This window comes from Trichosurus vulpecula, chromosome 1 (genome assembly GCF_011100635.1).
Source record: "Trichosurus vulpecula isolate mTriVul1 chromosome 1, mTriVul1.pri, whole genome shotgun sequence".
NCBI lineage: Eukaryota > Metazoa > Chordata > Mammalia > Diprotodontia > Phalangeridae > Trichosurus > Trichosurus vulpecula.
The window spans coordinates 320,083,565-320,107,323 of NC_050573.1; the positions used below are offsets into that span (position 1 = coordinate 320,083,565).

Here is a 23,759-nt window from a genome sequence, read left to right on the forward strand (position 1 = left end):
TGATCATATAATTCACACATATTTCTCTCCTTGAGCATTTCTATGTAGAAGAATTATAAATCCTCTTACCTAAAGGATAACTTTGTAAGGTCCTTGCTTACAAATACATGACTTTATTAAAAATATAATGAGAAATATTTAAATTTTGTTTTTCTCATATCATGAGCACATATGACAAAAAATAAGCTTCATGGGACAATGAGCTTATGGTGTTCAGATAGAGTGTAACCCGTTAGAGTTATGGGAGGTATGCTGCACTTTTTTTGGCTGTTTATTTTATTTTATTATTATTTAATATTTTAGTTTTCAACACTGATTTCCATAAGATTTTGAGTTACAAGTTTTCTCCCCATTTCTACTCACCCCCCCACCCCAATATGGCATATAGTTTCCCAGTCTGCCCAACCTTCTGTCACGACACTCCCCCACCTTTATCCCCTTTCCCCTTACTTTCTTGTAGGGCTAGATAGATTTCTATACCCCATTGCCTGTATATCTTATTTCCCAGTTGCATGTAAAAACAACTTTTTTTGAGCATTTGTTTTTAGAATTTTGAGTTCCAAATTTTCTCCCTTCTTCCCTCCCCACCAAGCAATTCAACATAGACCATACATGTATCATTATGTAAAACACTTCCATAAGAGTCGTGTTGTGAAAGACTATATTTCCCTCCCTCCTATCCTGTCCCCCTTTATTCATTTTTCTCACTTGACCCTGTCCCTTTTCACAAGTGTTTGCTTTTCATTACCTCCTCCCCCAACGTGCCCTCTCTTCTATCTTACCCCCTCCCGCCCCCCAGCTTGTCCCTTTCCCCCTGCTTTTCTGTAGGGTAAGATACTTAATTGAGTGTGTCTGTTATTCCCTCATTAAGTCAAATCGGATGAGAGCAAGATTCACTCATTCCCTTTCACCTGCCCCCTCTTCCCTTATTACTGCTTTTCCTTGCCACTTTTATGTGAGATAATTTGCCCCATTCTATCTCTCCTTTTCCATTCGGCTAATTCTACCTTTTAAAGCATTCTTCTCCTCATTGGCTTTTTGGAGCTCCTTTGCCATTTGGGTTAGTCTGTTTTTTTAAGGTGCTATTTCCTTCAGTATTTTTGGTCTCCTTTAGCAAGTCATTGACTTGTTTTTCATGATTTTCTTGCCTCACTTCCATTTCTCTTCCCAATTTTTCCTCTACTAATCTTACTTGCTTTTTCCAAATCCTTTTTGAGCTCTCCCATGACCTGAGACCAATTCCTATTTTTCTTTGCAGCTTTTGATATAGGCTCTTTGACTTTGTTAACTTCTTCTGGCTATATGTTTCTGTCTTCTTTGTCACCAAAAAAAACCAAAAGATTTTGTAGTCCAAGTCCTTTTACACTGCCTGCTCATTTTCCCAGCCAACTACTTGACTGTTGAGCTTTTTGACAGGGTATGATGGCTTTTATAGTTAAGAGTGCTTTGTCCCAAGCTGCAGGGGCCTTACGCTGCTGTTTCTCAGACTTATTTCTACTGAACGGTCACTGCAAGCTCTGCCACACCAACGTTCCTCCTCCCCCAAAAACTGTCAACAAAGATGGCGACCAAGATCCAAGCAGGGCAAAGCAAGAGAACCCTGCCTCTGTGCCAGCAAAGTGCTCCCTGCACTCCCACTGTGATCTGCTTCTTGATTCCTCCCACTGGCTGGGCCTAGGGCCAGAAGCAGCTGTGCTGGAGCTCTGGAAGCAGGCACAGGAGCTTCCTGCTGCTGCCACTGCAGCAACCTCCACCACCCCGGGGCTGAGGCTGGACCATGCACTTCTCTCACCCAGATCCAGCAGTATTCCCACTGACCTGCCCAGCCATCTCTGGCATTTGTGGGTTCAGAAGTCTAGCAACTGCCACAGCTCAGTGACTCATGGCCCTGAGGCCTGTTCCACTGATCTTCTCACCCTGATCTCCTCCACCCAATCTTCTCCATGCCTGGTCTGTCCTGGTGCAGCCCACACTGGGCTGTACTCCACTTCCAGCACAGTGTGGTAGACTCTTCCCAGCAGCTATCCAGGCCATTCTTGACTGGAGACTCATTTCCCTCCATCACTTCGTGGGTTCTGTAGCTCTAGAATTTGTCCAGAGTCATTTTTACAGGTATTTGGAGGTATCTGGAGGAGGGCTCACGGGAGTCCCTGTTTTCCAGGAGCCATCTTGCCTCCACCTTATACTATACTTTTAAGAGTGCTACACTTTAGCTGCAAAACTAAAACTAAATTCATTGCTATATTTCTGGGCTGCTTTTCTGCTAGCTGTAGTCGTAGTAGTAATAGTAACAGTAGTAGTAATAGCAGCAGCAGCAATAATAGTAGTAGTTGTTTTTTAACCCACTTTTTAGCTAATGTAGCAACCTACAATAAAATAAAATAATAAATTTCATTGGATTTCCAAATTATTATATTAGCCATTCATTTTTAATTATGTATAATTAATCTTTGAAAATAACTGTAAGATTGAATAAATGTCTTTCACAGTGCACTATCTTTTTTGTTTTGGTTTAAAAAATTTTTTATCAAAGGCTACAAAGGTCACATTCTGAAGGTCTAATTAATTAAACTTGGATAATACTGCCCACTTCCCCCCTGCTAACATATGTGCTAATTGTATATATGATAATATTGCCATAAATGTAAATGCCAAATTACCTTTTCCACCTTCTCCATATGTTCTTCTAAAGCTGGGCAAAAAAATATTCTTAGTGAATAAACTTGGATGTTTTTGCAAGCCTACTTTCTGATTCATAAATAAGTTCCTAAAAATATATAAATAATTAGGTAGTATTTCCTTTTTGGCCTTTGAGCAAAATACAATAGGGCAAAATTATGATATTGCTTAGTAAATGGATTACCTAGGTTCCTTGAGGGCAAAGATAATTCTATATTTATCTTTATGTTTCCCCCGAGGGCCAGCAATAGTTTTTGCTACAGAATAGACTCACAATGACTGTTCATTAAAGTGAACTGAATAAATTATGGAAGGGAAAAGCAGAGACAATATAGTCCACAGGCATATTCCTGTTCTCCAAAATCATCTTTGACAAGGGTTCCTCTATTTAGCATATGAAGTCACAGTCAATTTGACATTATGTTTTCAATGTAAAGGGCAACCGTTATTTCTCCACAGCACAACATAAAACTTGTCTGAGACCAGATAGTTTTAAAAATAGCCAGTTCAAATTAGGGATTGGACCATTTGATTTTCAGTTTGGTATCGTTCTTCAAATAGTGTGTTTTCAACAGTGTGGAAACTATGTATCTTGAAATTTATAAACATAGTATAAGAACTTTGGTAAAAAGAATTTTATTAATTTTACTGAGATTATGTAAGCTAAAATCATTTAAAATATTTGCTCATTATCTTCTGAATATATTAAGGTTATCAAATTAATCAGTGTTTCCTACAGTGTAAGCAAGACTCAAAGACCCAAAGCACTTGCTTTTTCTTATTTTGTCACTTAGCTAGTTTTGGTTTGGAGATTTTTTTTTTGTTTTTCATTTCTTTTCTTTATCAGCAATACAAGAAAGTTATCTGAGCCTTCTCCATTGTGACACAATAATAACTTGCAAGACTTTTCACCATATCTGAGATAAATTCATCTAATATCGTAAAACATTTCCTCTCTATCCCATTTCCTATCACTACTACTCTTCCAAATAGGAATTACTTTCCTCCATCTTCAGGCCATTGGTTTCTGTTCCCTTATAGTCTGAGAAACTAAATGATTTATTCTTTAATTTTGAACTTGGCTTAAGGGTTTGTAGTTTTTTATTCCATGAAGTTGTTTCTTCCTGACTTCTTCTTCTTTTTCTTTTACAGTGCTACTTTTAAGACGTTAAGGTATTAATTGTGTTGGTAAAAAATATTTCTGAGCCTTTAGAAAATGTGCTATTTGCACATGAAGTCTTTTGTATGCATGCAAGTCAGTCTTGAGGGCAATGTAAAAAGTTTAAATAACTCCAGTAGAAGAACTGGGGTCATATTCCAATCTGTATCATGATTAAAATTATGCTCTGTGTTGGGTATAATCTTGAAAAGTTTCATCCTCAGGTGATTCCCTGTATCTCTGTGGAAGGCAGTCAGCCTACATTCTAACATATATTATACAGAGATATCAGTATGTGATTTAAGGAACAGTTTGAAATATAAAACAGGAAATTGCTTACTACTATTGCATAGATGAATCATAATCTTGATGCAGGCAGAATTATTTTCCCTTCTTTCTGCCTCAGTTTCCCTGTAGTGTAGGCAAAAAATACCTATTTGTTATCTTACAGCTGGAGCATTTATCAGAGGATAGATGGTACACAAATTTGTTATTACTCATAGGAAGAGATGGAAAATGCAGTTGTAAGTACAATTATGTACATCATTGGGTCAGCACACTCAGTCAGAAATGGATTTTAATGACAAATAACATGTTTTCTGAAAGAAGAAATTATATTCATAACCAACTGGAACTTACATAGATGTGCATAAATGAAATGTCAAAGCTGTGTTTTCATTCTTTGTAGAAATCTGAGGACAACAAACAATGAGACTATCACTATAGCTCAATAGCTGTAGCTATTGGAAGCTATTATGTGATGGATCATGTCTAAAAGACTTAAATCATTGTGTAGCATTTATTTCATATTCTATTATCATTTAGGTATAAGAAAAGCAGTTAGATGATTTTGGCAAGAGAAAATTAAACATGAAGATTTGTTAAATTGCCAAAATTCAAGCTGACATTCTCCCCACCCCTTTCTTTATCTCTCTCTCTCTCTCTCTCTCTCTCTCTCTCTCTCTCTCTCTCTCTCTCTCTCTCTCTAATATTTTTTGTACTTTGCCAACATTGGCTTATTTGATCCTTACAATTAAACTGAAATCTAGGTATAATTATTACCTCTATTTTTTAACTTAATATGCAATTTACTCAATATGGGAAGATTTAGCTGAGAATCTACTTCTAACAAGGAGCATAGAGTTCAAGTCACACATCTTGTATTTCTAAGAGTCAGGATTTGAACTAATTCTTGATTCCATGATCACATGTCTATTCACTATTTAATACTGCCTCTATATACATTTTACAGCTGAGGAGACTGATCCTCAGACATGCAATATATCATGAGGTCATATTGAAACTCAGACATTTTGCCTCCTTGTCCAAAGCTCTATTTACTAGTCTACACTGCTTCCCTAAGCCTATTTATAGAAAGAAGGCGAAGAGAACAACAATTTAGTAAGCATCTACTATATGCTATTATTATACAAATTTTCAGTTGAGGGAACTGAGGCAAACAGGGGTGAAGTGGCTTACCAAGGGTCATACAGCTATTAAGTGTCTGATATTGGTTTGAACTGAGGTCTTCCTGACTCCAGGCACAGCCCTCTATCCACTATAATACCTAGCTTTTCCTGTATAAGCAGAATAACAGAGATGTATATAAATATTTTGTGGTTACGTAAATATGACAAACACAAGCACAAAAAGAAAATATATCAAAACTTTTATTTCCAGGCCCTCCTTTATTTGACTCATAACAAAAGAGTGGTTCTTTTTGTATCCCATCCTGTTTACAAAGGATGATTAAAATTATACAAATAAGGAGCAGCAGGAAGGCTGTAAGTGTGGTATTCAGCATTGACTGTTCTTCTTCAGTTAGCAATCATTACATTATCTGAAAATTACGCATATACTATAATCAGTGGTAAAAATTGTTTCCCTTCGAAGTACTTCAAACAGATAAAAATGTAGAAATAAATCACATTGCATCCATGTATGTGATAAGATCTTATGATTATTCAATGTACACTTATGGGTATAACCAGATTAAAATAAACTAATTTAAATTAATAAAAATAGACAGGAAAAGGAGGAGAGGGGAGAGGAAGTCCAGGGGGTCTTCCATTACCGTGGATGCTAGTATTTATCAAAGTCAAGACTTCATGATTCCCTGATTTAATGCTTATTCATCATAATCTACCAAAAAAAGATGTTCCAACTCATTATTTAACATTTTGACTTATTCTCATCTGTGTTCATCTGTGTGTCTGCTGTGGCGGCAATCTTTCTTTAGGTACATCTGTTATCCAAGTTATGGCAACAGATGCAGATGACGCCAACTATGGAAATAGTGCCAAAATAGTATACAGCATACTTCAAGGACAACCATACTTTTCAGTGGACCCAGAATCCGGTAAGAAAATAATATTTGAACATTATTGCTAATGGAATCATTTTAGAGACATATGTCAAATGAATTCTTTACATCTTTCACTTTTTATATAATTTAAAGCATGTTCTTATTGTTCAAAAAAATTCATTCATTATATGACTCAAAGATCACCAAGGGGGGGGGGTTGTCTTCTTCTTTAAAAAAAGTACATTACTTTTAAAACACTATTTTACTGTGCTATAAATTCTTGTGTCTAGATTTAAACTATAAAACCAAAAGATTGATAGAGCTTCATGCATACAATTAAAACATGGGGCAATCTAAGAATGAGACAAACCCTGAAGCTTGTGACAATTTTTAAAATGAAACAAGAACATTTGGCAAGAAGATTTGCATTGACTGAAAAGCTAATGTTTGTTATCAAAAGGATAATTAAATTGATTTAGCAAAGACCATACAGTGAACAATGGCAGGGCTAGAAGGCTCTGTATTCTGGCAATTACATTAAATTGACCATGGATTGAAAAGCTTATTTCAATATACCTAAATTTTATTTGTTTGCCGTGATTAACATCTGCCTGGTATAACTTGCATAAATCCATTTTAAAACCTTAGTATTAAAATGCATGACTTCTCTCTCCTTTCTCCAAAAGGCATTATAAAAACGGCATTACCAGATATGAGCAGAGAAAACAGGGAGCAGTATCAAGTGGTCATCCAGGCTAAAGATATGGGAGGACAGATGGGTGGATTATCAGGAACAACCACGGTGAACATCACTTTAACTGATGTCAACAACAATCCTCCAAGATTCCCGCAGAGTAAGGGATATTTGAAACATATATTTGAAGTTTCTTTGAAGACTACTTTCATAATGCCCCATTATTTTGAAAATATAAATCAGTGGAAAAAGCTCTAAAATATACATATCTATTAATAGCTTGTGTGTGTATATATGTATGTATATGCGTCTGTATATATACAAATATACATGCAAAAACACACACAGCCCACATAATGCGCATATGTACATATACACATGGATACATGTATAGGTACATGTGTGTATACAGATGCTCATACATACATAGATAAAATATACATGTATACATACAAGTGTGCATATGTGTGTATATATATATATATAGGTACATATGCACATATATGTATATGGTTTGCAAAACATTTCACAATTGTTATCTCACTTGAGTCTCCCAACAACCCTATGAGGTAGGTGCCATTATTATTATTTGTTTTTTATAAATGAGGGAATTTAAGCTTGGTAGATGTTTAATAATTTGCCTGGGATCACTTGGGTAGCAAGTCTAAGACAAGCCTGACTAGCCACCATCATTTAACCGACTCAATAACAAAACAAAGCAAAACAAAAAGGACTTCAATTTTACTAGGACTGAGTTGGGTAGTAGAAGGAATTTTGAGGACAAAGTACTGTAGTTATTTTGGCTAAATCCCTCATGCTTCTCTCCAGCTAGAGGGTCAGGCCATAGCCCTTCATATTTTTTCTGCCTTCTCATCAACACACCTTCTCACTTTATGAACTCTCCTTACTTATCAATCCATATCATGCTACCACATTCCAAATTGGTAAATGGTAAGCCCTCATACTCAGGAGGAGTTGGAAGGTATCATAAATTATATCAGAATAGAGACAAGATTAATGAGACAAATCATTCCAGTCCTTCCCTGGCACCACCCCAAGCTTTGAGCTCAGCTCTTCAAATATAAAACACTATTTATACTAGTTATTTTACCTGTGCCTGTCTGAATTATGACAGAATTATTAATAGGTCCACTAATTCTAGTCAGTTTAATCAACACACATTCATTCATGCCAATGCCTAATCATCACTATCAGGACTACAAATTTATCTCATTTCATTATGATAACAACCAAAACAACAACAATACCAACTGGATGTTAATGAATGTTGTACCGATAAAGTATACAAAAAACTTCAAGATGCATTGCATGCATGAATGAATGAACGAATGAATGAGTGAACAAATAAATGGCTTCACCACAAAGCACCAATTCAGATCTGATCAGGGATTTATGATGATCCAGAGTAGTTTCCATTGTCTAATATATGTTAACTGAAATAGGATATTATAGCCTTCATTCTTTCATATGTTTTCCAATATTTATTGTTCATTTGTGCAGACCTGTGATTTCACAGGCATATGGGTGGGGAACCTCCAGCCTTGAGGCCACATGTGGCCCTCTAGGTCCTCAAGTATGATGCTTTGATTGAATCCAAATATCCCAATAAAAGGATTTGTTCTGTGAAGCTTGGATTCAGTCAAAGGGCCATACCTTAGAGGGCTACATGTGGCCTTGAGGATGCAGGTACCTGTATTGGCAATCAACATGTATTGGTGATCAAGATGGGCTCTTAGCACTTATTCAACCAAATGCCCTTGAAGAGTCTTGGCCTTTATCTCCTTGATTAAATTAGGTAACTAAGGTGGGGCTCCAGGTGGGGCCCATGAAGGGAGGTCAGATTATATGTTCACTCCCAAGTAGGCCCCAAACCCCTAGCTATTAGGTGCTAAGTCAATGTAGGTGTGAAACCCCCACGGTCCTAAGGGGAGTTGCTAAGACCAGAGCCAATAGGAAGAGCTTACGTTCTGGTCTCTCAGATGACTTTTGAGGAGGGCTGACAGCTAACGACTGCATAAAAAGAGAAGACAGAGCTATTTGCTTAGGGCTTACACTCTTGGTGGTGCGTTGATGTGGAGATTCTGGGTAGCTGTAGTTAAGAGCCCTCCAGCTTGTAAACCCAGATGTCCAGACTTGGTTAAACTCTGGTAACTATGAATTGAGATTTTAATCAGACAAATTCTGTCTGTTGTTGTTTGTAATTTGTTTGTATTTCCTCTGAAGTTCAGGGTGCTGGCTTTTTCCCCTGAACTAAGTGAATATTTGTATGCTGTATTAAAATAAGATTGTTAACCCCTTAACGTTGCTTTCCTTGGTAAAGCAGATGTAAAGAACCTGGGCTTGCAGCATTCTGTGAGCTGGTTGTTATTGGTTTTTCACCCCCACAGCAGCTCCTAGCCGGATTATTGCAACAGTACCCCACCCCTGTAGGAATGCCAAGTATAGAAACTCCTCTCATTGATGCAGATGATTAACTTGTATGTAACATACTCTTTCTAGTTTCCTGGGGCACTAACATGCTAAGTGACATTCTCATAGTAATGTGACATACAGAATTTACCAAAAGAAGAACTTCAACCCAAGACTTTAAGTCCAATCCTTTCTCAATTAAAACATGTTTACATTAAAATTCTATTGTGGAAGCATTGCTGTATAAATTCAAAATTGCCTAGTGCCTTTTATGATCTGAACTATTTGGAATGCCTGTCAACATTAGCAAAATATATCAGAGAATCACTCCTAGATGCTTCTTATTTTGTCTTTGTCAGGTGGATATAAATTATCTAATGCCTCATAAACTGCAGTGCTTAAAAATAGCACATAAAAATTAGCTTTCTTCAATAACACAAGAAATCCATCAGTATGGTTACTGCTCCCATTGCCTCAGATTGAAACATCTCTTCTCCACAGCTTAATTAGCATTTTTCTGGGGACAAAAACCACAATACAAAATAATTAATAACAAAACAAAATATATTCCCCAGTGGTATTAGGACGTACAACCTTCTGGTAATGTATCTCGAAATTAACTAGGCAGAATCTTTAATAATAAACATACAATTCATCACTGGGACAAAATTTGAAAACTTTATAGCTTGGAAGGCTCTATCAGTACTTAGAATCTTCTAGTTCAGCCCTTTGTGTTAAAAAACGCAAAGTCATCTTTAATTTGTTGAAAGAGAAAATCAATAAAAATCTTGTAGTGATTTATATAGATGCATTATACAATTATATTGCTCTTATGACTCTTTTATGCAACCTAAATCTTCACTTGATTTTATAGTAATAGTCTTTCCTGTCCTAATACATAAATATTTTCTCATTCTCATTCATCACCTTTCCAATATATTGAGATTAAAATCGCAGAATGTCTTAAAATGAGATTTGGATGTGTGTTTATATCATACAATCATATTTACAATTCTCAAATGCTAAGAAAAAGTTTTCATTTTAGTAAGGATGGCATTGGCTATAGTTAAGAGCAACACAAAGGGATATGATGCTCAAAAATATATGATGAATGAATGAAGGATGATAATGATGATGATGATGATGATGATGATGATGACAATAATGACGTATCTTTGAGAGAGAAAATTCTGAAACTCAGAGTTGTCTAGGCTGGTGAATTGCAAGCACTATGTGAACATGAAATTCCCTTAAAACGTATCCCTTACAATAGCCAATTAAGACAGACTCTCAATGTTTCTTCAAGTTATTCTTAGCCATAGTCTAAACTAAACTTGGACAATATCATAAGAGGATTACATATTTTAGGCATGAGATTACACTGGAAAAAATGAATTTAAACATGAGAAGGCTTGATTTTTATTTCCAGTACAGCCACGGAGCTGTGTGACTACAGAAAAGTAAAATTGTTCTAATTCTCTACTTTCTCTTCTATATAATGGGAAAGATTCTGCTTGTACAGTATGCCTCAACGGGTTTTTAATGGATAAAATGAGAGAACATATATTAGGAGCTTGGAAAGCATTCTTAAAATTGAAAACTACTATGATACTTTGAAGTTGTCCTGTTAAGAAAGTTTGTGATACAGAATTCCATCAATTCCATAACAGTAGATTCCTGTCCTAATCTCTCTCTTCTATTGTGCTTTCTTTGCATCCCTCATTCTCTAGGGGTAGGAGGTGAGAAAAAGTGAATTTGTAATCAAATGACACTATGTTGAGTAGTAGTTCTGCCATTTACTATTTAGCCTTGGGCAAGGCATTTCCACTTTCTGAGTCAGTTTCTTCTTCTCTAATACAGGGTTAGTAAAACTTGAATTACATACTTCAAAGATCAATTGTGGGGAGGAAAATATGAGATTGTGTATTTCAATATGTTTCATAAATAATAAAGTACTGTATAAAGGTTGTCTCCCAGTCAAAGTACGGTTTAATATCTGGGACCAGTTTGGAAAATCAATTTAAACAAGACACTTGGCAGATCTTTGAATTTATCTTAATATCAGTGCATGTCACTGTGATACCAAAACAACTGTTGGAAAATGAAATGTTCACTGGGAGGCTGAGCCAAGATGATAGAGTCAAATATCACTAAAGATAAGACTCTAAACAAATTATAGAGCAGCGGAACCCACAAAAAGATGGAGTGAAACAAATTTCCAGCCTAAGACAACTTGGAAGGTCAGCAGGAAAGGGCTGTTGTACCAGGGTGAGAGAACAGCTTAGTCCAGAGCACTGCCAGTGTAGAACAGCACCACCCCCACCCCCAGCCCAAACCAAGAGGAGGCCTCAGGGTGACTGCATGACTAGAAGCAGTGTTGATTTACAGACCTCTCATCCCACAGACACCAAAGACAACTTAGAAGGTTAGCAGGAAAGGTCTGTTCCACCAGGGTGAGAGTGGAGTTCAGTCCAGTGCAGTCTTTGCCGGCACAGCCCTGACCCCAACAAACCAGGAGCAGACACTGGAGAACCACTGAATCAGCAGAGGCAGAATCAGCAGCTGCTTCTGGAGCTATCAATCCACAGATAGTAAGGGGATAGAATAATTGGTGAGAAGAATACAGGAATCTTTTTGATAGCACTGAGGTAGGACTCTGTTGCTTTGCCCATGCTTGGATCTGGGTCACAATCCTGGGTGGAAGTCCCAGGGCTAGGAGGAACACTATCACACCAGAACTTATGGCAGTAGTGGAGGGGGGACCCTCCTCCAGTTCCAGGTCAGAAAAGAGTGTTTGTGTTCACTCACAGACAAGACAGGCCAACAGAGGAGCAGACACCTCTACTTAGATCATGCCACCTTGGGAGAACTGAAAATTTACAGGTCCCAAGAAGTATCTCTGAAAACAGCTGCACAAAACCCCTGAAGTTTGGGACAGTGAGCCCTCCTTCCTGGAAGAAGAGCCCTACCTTAACCAACAGTAAAAAGTCAGCTAATAACCTGGGAAAATGAACAAACAATGGGGAAGGGGTGGGGGAAATTCTGACAATTTAAAGCTATTATGGTGACAAGAAAGATCAAAACACACACTCAGAAGAAGACAACAAAGCTTCTACATACAAGGCCACCAAGAAAAAAAATGAACTAGTCTCAGGCCATGGAAGAGCTCAAAAAGGATATTGAAAATCAGTAAGAAAGGTAGAGGAAAAATTGGGATGGGAAATGAGTGATGCAAGAAAATCATGAAAAACAAGTCAAGGGGGCACAGCCAAAATGGCAGCTGGAAAGCAGGGACTTGCGTAAGCTGTCCCCCAAATCACTCCAGACACCTGTAAAAATGGCTCTGAATAAATTCTAGAGCTGTAGAATCCACAAAATACCAGAGGGAAACAGGTCTCCAGCCCAGGAGAGCTGGGATGGTCACTGGAAGGGTCTATCACACAGTGCTGGGAGCAGAGCATGGCCCAGTGTGGGCCACACCAGGACAGACCAGACCAGGAGTCAGACAGCTGAAACAGGCTTGAGGGGAATGAATCACTGACCTGTGGCAGTTACCAGAATTCCCAACCCACAAACGCCAAAGAGCAGGTTACTGGGAAACTGCGGAATAGAGTTCAGAGAGGTGCAATCACCAGCCCTGGGGGTGGCATATGTGGTGAAGCCTTAGCAGTGGCAGCAGCAAGAAACTCCTGAGGTTTCTTCCACAGTTCCAGCGTCAGCTGTTTCCCGAGTCCCTGACTCACAAGGTGGGAGGAATCTAGCAGCAGATCAGAGCGGAAATGCAAGAATTGCTTTGTGGGCACAAAGGCAGGTTCTTTTGCTGTGCGCTGCTTGGATCTGCATTGCAATCTTGGTTGGAGAAGTGCTGCTGTGACAGAGCCTGTACTGACGGTGGAGTAGAAGTACCTCTGAAAACAGCAGTGCTTGGACCCTGAAGCTTGGGACAAAGTACTCTCTACTCTACAAGCAGTCATACACTGACAAAAAGCTCAAGGGTCAAGTAGTTGCCTGGGAATATTAACAGGCAGTGAAAACAAAGTCTGACTCAAACTCCAACTCTAGATTCCTTTTTTTGGTGACAAGAAGATCAAAACATACAACCAGAAGAAGTCAACAAAGTGAAAGAGCCTACATCAAAAGCCTCCAAGAAAAAAATGAATTGGTCTCAGACCATGGAAGAGCTCAAAAAGGATTTGGAAAAGGAAGTAAGAGAAGTAGAGGAAAAATTAGGAAGAGAAATGAGAGTGATGCAAGAAAACCATGAAAAGCAAGTCAATGACTTGCTAAATGAGACCCCAAAAATACTGAAGAAAATAAAACCTTAAAAAATAGACTACCTCAAATGTCAAAAGAGGTCCAAAAAGCCAATGAGGAGGAGAATGCCTTGAAAGGCAGAATTAGCCAAATGGAAAAGGAGGTCCAAAAGACCACTGAAGAAAATACCACCTTAAAAATGAGATTGGAGCAAGAGGAAGCTAGTGACTTTATGAGAAATCAAGATATTATAAAACAGAAACAAAGGAATGAAAAAAAATGGAAGAGAATGTGAAATATATCTCATTGGGAAAAGCACTGTACTGGAGAACAGATCCAGGAGAGATAATTTAAAAATTATTGGACTACCTGAAAGCCATGATCCAAAAAAGAGCCTAGATATCACCTTTCAAGAAATTATCAAGGAAAACTGCCCTGATATTCTAGGGTGAGAGGGTAAAATAGAAATTGAAAGAATCCACCCATCACCTCTTGAAAAAGATCCCCCCCAAAAAAAACTCCTAGGAATATTGTCACCAAATTCCAGAGTTTCCAGATCAAGAAGAAAATACTGCAAGCTGCCAGAAAGAAACAATTTGAATATTGTGGAAACACAATCAGAATAACACAAGATCTAGCATTAAGGGATCTAAGGGCTTGGGATATGATAATCCAGAGATCAAAGGAGGTAGAGTTAAAACCAAGAATCACCTACCCAGAAAAAATGACTATAATATTCCAAAGCAAAATATGGATTTTCAATAAAATAGAGGACTTTCAACCTTTCTCAATGAAAAGACCAGAGCTGAACAGAAAATTTGACTTTCAAATAAAATAATCGAGAGAAACATGAACAGGTAAACAAGAAAGAGAATTCATAAGGGACTTACTAAAGTTGAACTGTTTTGTTTACATTGCTACATGGAAATATGATGTGTGTAATTCATGAGACCTTTCTCAGTATTAGGGTAGTTGAGGGAATATGCATATATATAGACAGAGGGCACAGGGTGAGTTGAACATGAAGGGATAATATCTAAAAAATTTAAATAAATTTAAGGTGTGAGAGAGGAATATATTGAGAGAGGGAGAAAGGGAGAGATAGAATATGCTAAATTATCTCACATAAAAGGGGCAAGAAAAAGCAGTTCTGTAGGAAGGGAAGAGGGGGCAGGTGAGGGGGAATGAGTGAATCTCTCATCAGATTCAACCTGAGGAGGGAATAACATACCCACTGAAGTGGGCATCTTACTCCACAGGTAAATAAGGGGAAGGGGATAAAAAAGAGGAGATGATAGAAGGGAGGGCAGATAGGTGGATGAGGTAATCAAAAGCAAACACTTTTGTAAAGGGACAGGGTCAAGGGAGAAAAGTGAATAAATGGGGACAGGATAGGATGGAAGGAATTATAGTTAGCCTTTCACAACATGAGCATTATGGAAGTGTTTTACATAATAATACAGGTGTGATCAATCTTGAATTGCTTGCCTTCTCAAGGAAGGGTGGTGGGAAGGGAAGAGGGGAAACTATTTGGAACTCAAAATCTTAAAAGCAGGTGCTTAAAAAACTTGTTTTTTGCATGCAGCTGAGAAACAACATGTATAGGGAATGGGGCATAGAAATCTATTCTCTCCTACAAGAAAGTAAGGGGAAAAGGGTTGGGGTCAGGAGTGGGGTGACAGAAAGGAGGGCTTACTGGGGAATGTGGCAATTATAATATATGCCATCTTGGAATGGGGGGGGATGGTAGAAATGGGGAAAAAATTTGTAACTCAAAATCTTGTGGAAATCAATGTGCAAAAGTAAAATATTAAATAAAAATGATAATTTTTTAAAAAGTCAATAGCTTAATAAAAAAGACAAAACAATACAGAAGGAAATAACATCTTAAAACAAATTAGGCCAAATGGTAAAAGAGGTTAAAAAATCCAATAGGGAGAAGAAGGCATTAAAAAGCAGAATTGGCCAAATGGAAAAGGTGGTCTGAAAGTTCGCTGAAGAAAATTATTCCTTAAAAATTCAAATTGAACAAATAGAAGCTAGTGACTTTATTAGAAAAGAAAAAAACAGTAAAACAAAAGAATGAAAAATAGAAGATGATGAGAAATATCCCATTGGGAAAAAAACTGACCTGGAAAATAGATCTAGGAGAGAAAATTTTAAAAATATATATATTGTACAACCTGAAAGTCATGATCAAAATAAAGACCACAGACATCATCTTTCAAGAAATTATCAAGGAAAACTGCCCTGATATTCTAGCACCAGGAGGTAAAATAGAAATTGAAAGAATCCACTTATCACCTACTGAAAGAGGTCCCAAATGAAAACTGCCAGGACTATTATAGTCAAATTCCAGAGTTCCCAGGTCAAGGAGAAAATATTACAGGTATCCAGAAAGAAACAATTCAAGCATTGTAGAGATAGAGTCAGGATAAACCAAGATTTAGTAGCTTCTAGATTAAAGAATTGGAGGACATGGAATATGATATTACAGAGAGCAAAGGAGCTAGGATTACAACAAAGAATCACCTACCCAGCAAAACTGAATATAATCCTTCAGGGGGAAAATGGACATTCAATGAGACAGAGGACTTTCAAATATTCTTGATGAAAAGATCAAATCTTAATAGAAAATCTGACTTTCAAATACAAGAGTCAAGAGAAACATAAAACATTAAACAGGAAAGGGAAATCATAAGGGACTTAATAAGTTTAAACCATTTACATTCCTACATGGGAAGATGATATTTGTAACTTATAAGACCTTTTTCCTTGTTATGGTAGTTAGAAGCAGTATATATGGACAGAGGGCCCAGGTATGAGTTGAATAGGAAGGGATGGTATATAAAAAAATAAAATTAAGGGGTGAGAGAAGAATGGAATGGGAAAAAAGAAAGGAAGAAATAGAATGGAGCAAATTATCTCACATAACAGAGAAAAGAAAAGAAGGTGTAATTGAGGGGGGATGAGTGAACCTTACTCTCATCTGAATTGGCTCAAAGAGGGAACAACATACACATTCAATTTGGTATGGAAATCTATTTTGCCCTACAGGAAAGTAGGAGGGGGGTGGTATAAGAGAAGGGGAGGGGGTGATAGAAGGGAGAGGAGGTTGGGTGAGAGGGTAATCAGAAGAAAACACTTTTGAGGAGGGACAGGGTGAAATGTGAAAGAGAACTGAATAAATGGGAGGATAGGGTGGAGGGGAATACAGTTAGCAATAGTAACTGTGAAAAAATTTTTGAAGCAAGTTTCTCTGATAAAGACCTCATTTCTCAAACATATAGAGAACTGTGTTAAATTTGTAAAAATAAGAACCATTCCCTAATTGATTATGATCAGTTTTCAGATGTAGTCAAAGTTGTCTATAGCCATATGAAAAAAATATTTTAAATCATTATTGATTGTAGAAATGTAAATTAAAACAATTCTGAGGTACTACCTCTTACCTGTTAGACTAATAGGACAGAAAATGCAAAATGACAAATGTTGGAGGGGATGTGGGAAAAATGAGACTTTAATGCAGTACTGGTGGAGTTGTGAACTAATTCAGCCATTTTATAGAGCAATTTGGAACTATGTCCAAAGGACTATAAAACTATGCTGTTTGAGGTAACTTTACCACTACTAGGTGAAATGTAATGGGTACAAAGTAACAGCAATTATTGTAGGATGATCAGCTGTGAATGACTTAGCTATTCTCAGCAATACAGTGATCCAAGACAACTGAAGAACTTATGATGAAAAATGATCTCCATCCCTAGAGAAATAACTGATGGTGTCTGAATACAGATTGGAGCATACTTTTTTTCTTAATTTATTTTTCTTGAGTTTTTTTTTTCATGTCTGCTTTCTTTCACAACATAGTATTATGGATATATTTTGCATGACTACACATTTATAACATATGTTGAATTGCTGGCCTTCTTAATGAGGGGGGCTGAAAGGGAAAGAGGAAGAGACCGAATTTGGAACTCAAAGCTTAAAAATGAATGTTAAAAATTGTTTTTACGTATAACTGGGAAGTATAAAACTCTAAATAGAAGCTTAAAAATGAAATGAAGTGTCCAAATAAGTCATTTGTCATAATGTAGATTAATTTTTTTTCTTTTATTAAACTTTTTTTTTCTAAAAAAATGATCAACATGGTCTGTACATGTAAACCTGGCATATAATTTATCCTTGACAAATTTTAAATGTTTCTCAAAGTTTTAACATAATATGGTTTCACTTATGCCACTGTGAGGGGCAGAGAATTGAATGAAATCCCATCTAATTGAGCTTCTTTGGATAATAAAATTTAAATTATATTTCAGCTGTCAACTACCTATATCCACCAGATAATTCTTAACCTTCATTTAAATGTATTTATCAGATCTAGACCATGTGCTTTTGCTGTGTTTGATAAATAAATTATATCATTGACAAAAAGGTGAGCATTTGCTTCTGCACTAGTAGATAAAACCTCTTTTTTACATCTTCAATATTTATTTGTGTTTTAAACTCATTTTCTAATAAATAGTACTTATTAAATTTAGAAAGACATTCTTTGTAATCAATTGTTCCATGATACATTAAATAAATGCCTTGGTGCTAACTTAAACATTTTTAGTAGATTTGACTACTTTATAAATATGAATCACAACATTATGAGATCAGGAATTCTTATAATTTCTTTTGAGAAGCTCAAATTGGTTCATAAACACTATTGTACTTAGTTTCCAATCATCTCTCCAGTTATAATAATATTGTCCACATTTCAGGATAAGTAATTCTAACTTAGCACAAACAGACTGTATGGCTCAGCAGGAAAAAAATACTGATTCTTGAATTATAGAATATGTGTTTGAACTCAGGGAATGATTCCAGAGTTTGTTTCCTATGTTTGACTTTAGGAACTTTGCTTAACCCCCTCAAGCTGAGTTTTTTCATTTACACAATGAAAGGGTTTGACCAGATGGTTTCTGAGGATTGTTCTACCCAGAGCAATGTGATCTAATATGAACTGCTTCTCCAGTACACTCCCTTCTATGTGGCCTAAAGACTGAGGACAAGTCTCAAAATTTAAAACAAAGCAATTTTGATCATTTAAAATCTTTGAAATTCATTTTTGGGACTGCTTTATCTTTACTGTCTCCTTGTAGTATAGGCAAACATACTACCCAAAGAATCTCTGCATAAGTGGCACAAGAGGCAGTATTTTCTCTGTTCAGTTTATATATTCAGGTTGCTTTTAATAATACTAACCAATTTTAAGGTTATCAAATGGTTTTATATATGTAACACTGTCTGTCTTAGGTCTCATTACCTGAAACACCAGGTACATTATTTCACCCTTGCCCTAAGACTCTCTGATACTCTTTTTTTTTATAAATTTCTTTATTTATTTTTAGTTTACCACACACAGTTCTACATAGTTTTGAGTTCCAGTTTTTCTCCCCTCCCTCCCCCCTCCCTCCCCAAGACGGCATGAAGTCTCATATAACTGTCATGTATAACTTCGCATTGAATTGATTTATGCACTAGTCAAGTCGTGGAGAAGAATTTTGACCAATGGAATGATTCATGAGAAAGAAGAAACAGAACCAAAAAAAAAAAAACCCCAAAAACAAAAACAAAAGAGAAGCAGAAAAGGCGAGCATGTAGTGTGCCTCAGTCTGTATTCAAACTTTGCAGTTCTTTGTCTCGATGAAGATAGCATTCTCCATCGTGAGTCCCCTGGAGTTGTCCTTGCCCCTTAGGTTGCTGAGAAAAGCGCAGTATGTCAGGGTTGGTCCTCACGGAATCCATATATCTGTGGCTGTGGCTGTGCCCTTTGGGCATAATTCCAAATCGCCCTCCAAAATGGCTGGATCAGCTCACAACTCCACCAGCAATGCAACAATGTTCCAATTTCCCCACATCCTTTCCAGCATTTATCATTCTCCTGATTTGTTATTTTATCCAATCTGACAGGAGAGATGTGGTATCTAAGGGTTGTTTTGATTTGCATTTCTCTAATCAGCAGTGATCCAGAGCATTTTTCCATATGCCTGTAGATAGCTTTAATTTCTTCCTCTGAAAACTGCCTGTTCATATCCTTTGACCATTTCTCAATTGGGGAATGGCTTGTATTCCTATATATTTGGCTCAGCTCCCTGTATATTTTAGAGATGAGGCCTTTATCAGAGATACTATTTGCAAAGATTTTCTCCCAATTTTCTGCTTCCCTCCTAATTCTTGTTGCATTGGCTTTTTTTGTACAAAAACATTTCAATTTGACATAATCAAAATTATCCATTTTGCATTTTGTAATGCTCTCTATCTCTTGTTGGGTCATGAATTCTTTACTTTTCCACAAATCTGATAAGTAAACTATTCCTTGCTTTCCCAAATTACTTAGAGTATCAACTTTTACTCCTAAATCATGAACCCATTTTGACTTTATTTTGGTATATGGTGTAAGATATTGGTCTATGCCCAGTTTTTGCCCTACCATTTTCCAATTTTCCCAACAGTTTTTGTGAAGTAGTAAATTATTAGCCCAGAAACTGGCCTCTTTGGGTTTATCAAAGAGTAGATTGCTAAACTTGTTGATTTCACCTACTTGTGTACCTATCCTATTCCACTGATCCACACCCCTGTTTCTTAACCAGTACCAGGCAGTTTTGATGACTGCTGCTGTGTAGTACAGTTTGATATCTGGTGTGGCTAAGCCACCATCTCTAGCATGTCTTTTCATTAATATCCTAGATACTCTAGACCTCTTGTTTTTCCAAATGAATTTTGTTATTATTTTGTCCAGTTCACTAAAAAAATTTTTTGGTAGTTCGATTGGTATGGCACTGAATAGATAGATTAATTTAGGTAGAATTGTCAGTTTTATTATATTAGCTCGGCCTAACCATGAGCAACTGATATTTCTCCATTTATTTAGATCTGATTTTATTCGCGTGAAAAGTGTTTCATAGTTATGTTCATATAGGCCCTGGGTTTGTCTTGGCAAATAGACTCCCAAATGTTTTATAGTGCCTTCAGTAACTTTGAATGGAATTTCTCTTTCTATCTCTTGCTCTTGGGCTTTGTCAGTAATGTATAGGAATGCTGAGGATTTATGTGGATTTATTTTATATCCTGCAACTTTGCTAAAGTTGTTTATTATTTCAAGTAGTTTTTTACTTGATTCTCTAGGATTCTCTAGATAAATCATCATATCATCTGCAAAAAGTGATAATTTAGTTTCTTCTTTTCCTATTCTAATTCCTTCAATTTCTTTTTCTTCTCTTATTGCTACAGCTAATGTTTCTAGTACCAAATTGAATAATAGGGGTGATAATGGACATCCTTGTTTCACCCCTGATCTTATTGGGAATGCATCTAGTTTATCCCCATTACAAATAATGCTTGTTGATGGTTTTAGGTAGATGCTATTTATAATTTTGAGGAAGGTTCCACTTATTCCTATGCTTTCTAGTGTTTTTAATAGGAATGGGTGTTGTACTTTGTCAAAGGCTTTTTCTGCGTCTATTGAGATGATCATATGGTTTCTGCTAGTTTTGTGGTTGATATGGTCAATTATGCTAATAGTTTTCCTAATATTGAACCAGCCTTGCATTCCTGGAATAAATCCTACCTGGTCAAAGTGTATTATTCTCGTAATGAGTTGCTGCAATCTTTTTGCTAATATTTTATTTAAAATTTTTGCATCAATATTCATTATGATACTCTTAAGAGAAATTGGGACAGCCTAGGGTCTTTGCCATTGGCCTCAGCCCCACTGATGGTGTTCCTCTAAGTTTAGGGGTAGTCCCCAGAACCCCAGTTGCATTTGGCCACTAACAGATTACCTTTTCAAAAGAATATTTACTTCTATAGGTATAATCACAAATATACAAACTTAACTCTCCAACATATGGGGCTTAATTTGCTTTTGTGCCAGCTTAGTCTCTGGGAAGGGGGTTAGGTTCATGTCATGGCTCAGTTCCTATAGAGCACAGTTCTTGTTCCCTGTCCAAAACTCCCATTAAGCTTGAATCCTAGGCACACTGTCTTCTCAGAGCTTCCCTGATGTTCTAGGGACTGCAGCGTTTCTCATCGAATCTAGGTTCCAAGATCCCCTTGGTCCAGACTTTTGGGTCTGCTCTTATGGTACCTAGAACTGAGAATGATAGATGAAATAAAACAGCATAAATACCCACAGGGCAAGAAACCCTCAGAACCAAGGAGTAAGATGGAAATCAGGTTAAGAAAATTATTCCCCACTTACCTACTCAGTCCATAGCAACAGTAGTGAGGTCAAAAGAGCATCTCGGAAAGAAAGTGACTTGCCAGTTTTAAAGATGCAGCCTTTGTGCCTCTCCAGCTCATCATAAAAGGTTAAGAAACTATTCCTACCCATGTGGTAAGGGATGTGGAGTCCCTTCAGATTGGGTGATCTGAGGTTTCCCCAAAACAAGCCCATTTACACATACAATGACCCCTTGGAGGCATATAATTGACCTGCTATGTGGGTACAATGAATAGTCCTAATTGCATTTCACAAATTAGGGAACTAAGGCTCAGAGAACTTTCATGCTTTTTTTATAATTACACAGTCATTTGAGATTTGAATTCAGGACTTCCTAACTCAAAGTCCATCAGTAATTCCTTTCTTCTAGATTGCTTCTCATGCAGCAAAACATGCTTCCTCCTCCTACTCTTCTGCCACAACTTTGATCTAAGTAAAATTTAATTCAATTCAGGCTAACAAAGATTTATTAAGTACCTCCTTCTTGGGACAGGATACAAACACAAAAGGTAAAAACATGTCTACTAAAAGGGAGCTTATTTTAAGGAAGGGAATAATATTGCTACAGAGAAGTCAATGAAAAATATACTAAATAAATGAAAAATCATTTGTGGGGCACTAAATTGGGGTGAGGGACCAAAAAAAAGCCCATGTAGAATGTGACATTGGACCTGAATTTGAATGAACCTAGGGATTCCATAATGTAAATTATGTAAAATAATGTAATGGGTTCTGTTGAGGAAACCATTAAAAAAAGGTAGGGAATTCCAGCTAAACTACTTAAAATTCTAAAAGAATATGCTGTTTAAAGTGCTACACTCAATATGCCAGTGAATTTGGAAAACACAACAGTAGCCACTGAATTGGAAAAGATCAGTTTACACCCCAATCCTAAAGAAGACCAATGCCAAGGAATGTTAAATTTACCAAATGATTGTGCTCATTTCACATGCTAAGAAGGTTATTCTTAAGATTCTACAAACTTAACTTCAGCAATGTGAACCAAGACTTACCCGAAAAGCAGGAGGGTTTTCAAAGAGACAGGGGAACTAGAGACCAAATTGCCAACATTCACTGGATTGTGGAGAAAGCAAAGGAGTTCTAGAAAACCAAAAAACAAACCAAAAAACAAATGAATGAAAAAAAAAAACAAATGCACACAACAAAAGTTACTTCAGCTTCACTGTCTACACTAAAGCTTTTGACTATGTGGATCACACACAAAAAAAATGTGGCAAGTCCTCAGAGAGATGAGAGTACCAGATCATGTTACTTGTCTCCTGGGGAACACTTATGAGGACCAAGAGACAACTATTAGAACTAAACATGGAACAACTGGTTGGTTTAAGATTGGGAAAGGAGCACAACAAACCTGTATATTGTTACCTTGTTTATTTAATTTTTATGCAAAGTACATCATGCAAAATGCCAGGCTGAATAAATCAAAAGCTGTAATTAAGGTTGCTGGGAAGAATAGCAATAACCCCAGATATACAGATGACACCACTCTGATAGCAAAAAGTGAAGAATTAAGATACCTCTTGATGATATTGTGAAAGAGGAGAATGCAAAAGCTGGATTGAAGATTAGCATTTAAAAAAAAAAACAACAAACCTAAGAGCTTGACAATAGGTCCTATCACTTTCTGGCAAACAGAGAGAAAGAAATGGAAGCAGCATCAGATTTTATATTCTTCAACCCAAAGATCACTGCAGATGGCAAGTGCAGCCATGAAATTAAAAGACACTTGCTCCCTGGAAGCAAAGGTATGGAAAATCTATACAGAATACTTAAAAGCAGAGACACCACCTTGTCAACAAAGATCCATATAGTCAAAGCTATGGTTTTTCCAGGAGCAACGTATGGCTGTGAGAATTGGATTATGAGGAAAACTGAGCAATGTAGAATTGATGGTTTCAAGTTTTGGTACTAGAGAAGTCTTTTGAGAGTCCCTAGGACATCAAGGATA

General features: G+C 36.8%; 1 protein-coding gene across 5 annotated transcripts in view; it reads left to right on the forward strand.

The window, feature by feature from the left end:
• The window catches only part of CDH9 (cadherin 9), a 182,768-nt gene that overhangs the window by 110,973 nt on the left and 48,036 nt on the right, over nt 1–23,759 (forward strand). For 4 of the 5 annotated variants that reach the window (XM_036764988.1, XM_036764997.1, XM_036765001.1 and 1 more), the window contains exons 3-4: nt 6,078–6,197; nt 6,830–6,997. In XM_036764988.1, coding sequence (XP_036620883.1) covers nt 6,078–6,197; nt 6,830–6,997 — 288 coding nt within the window. The remainder of the gene's footprint in view (nt 1–6,077; nt 6,198–6,829; nt 6,998–23,759) is intronic. The other variant, XM_036765007.1, reaches the window with a different exon arrangement.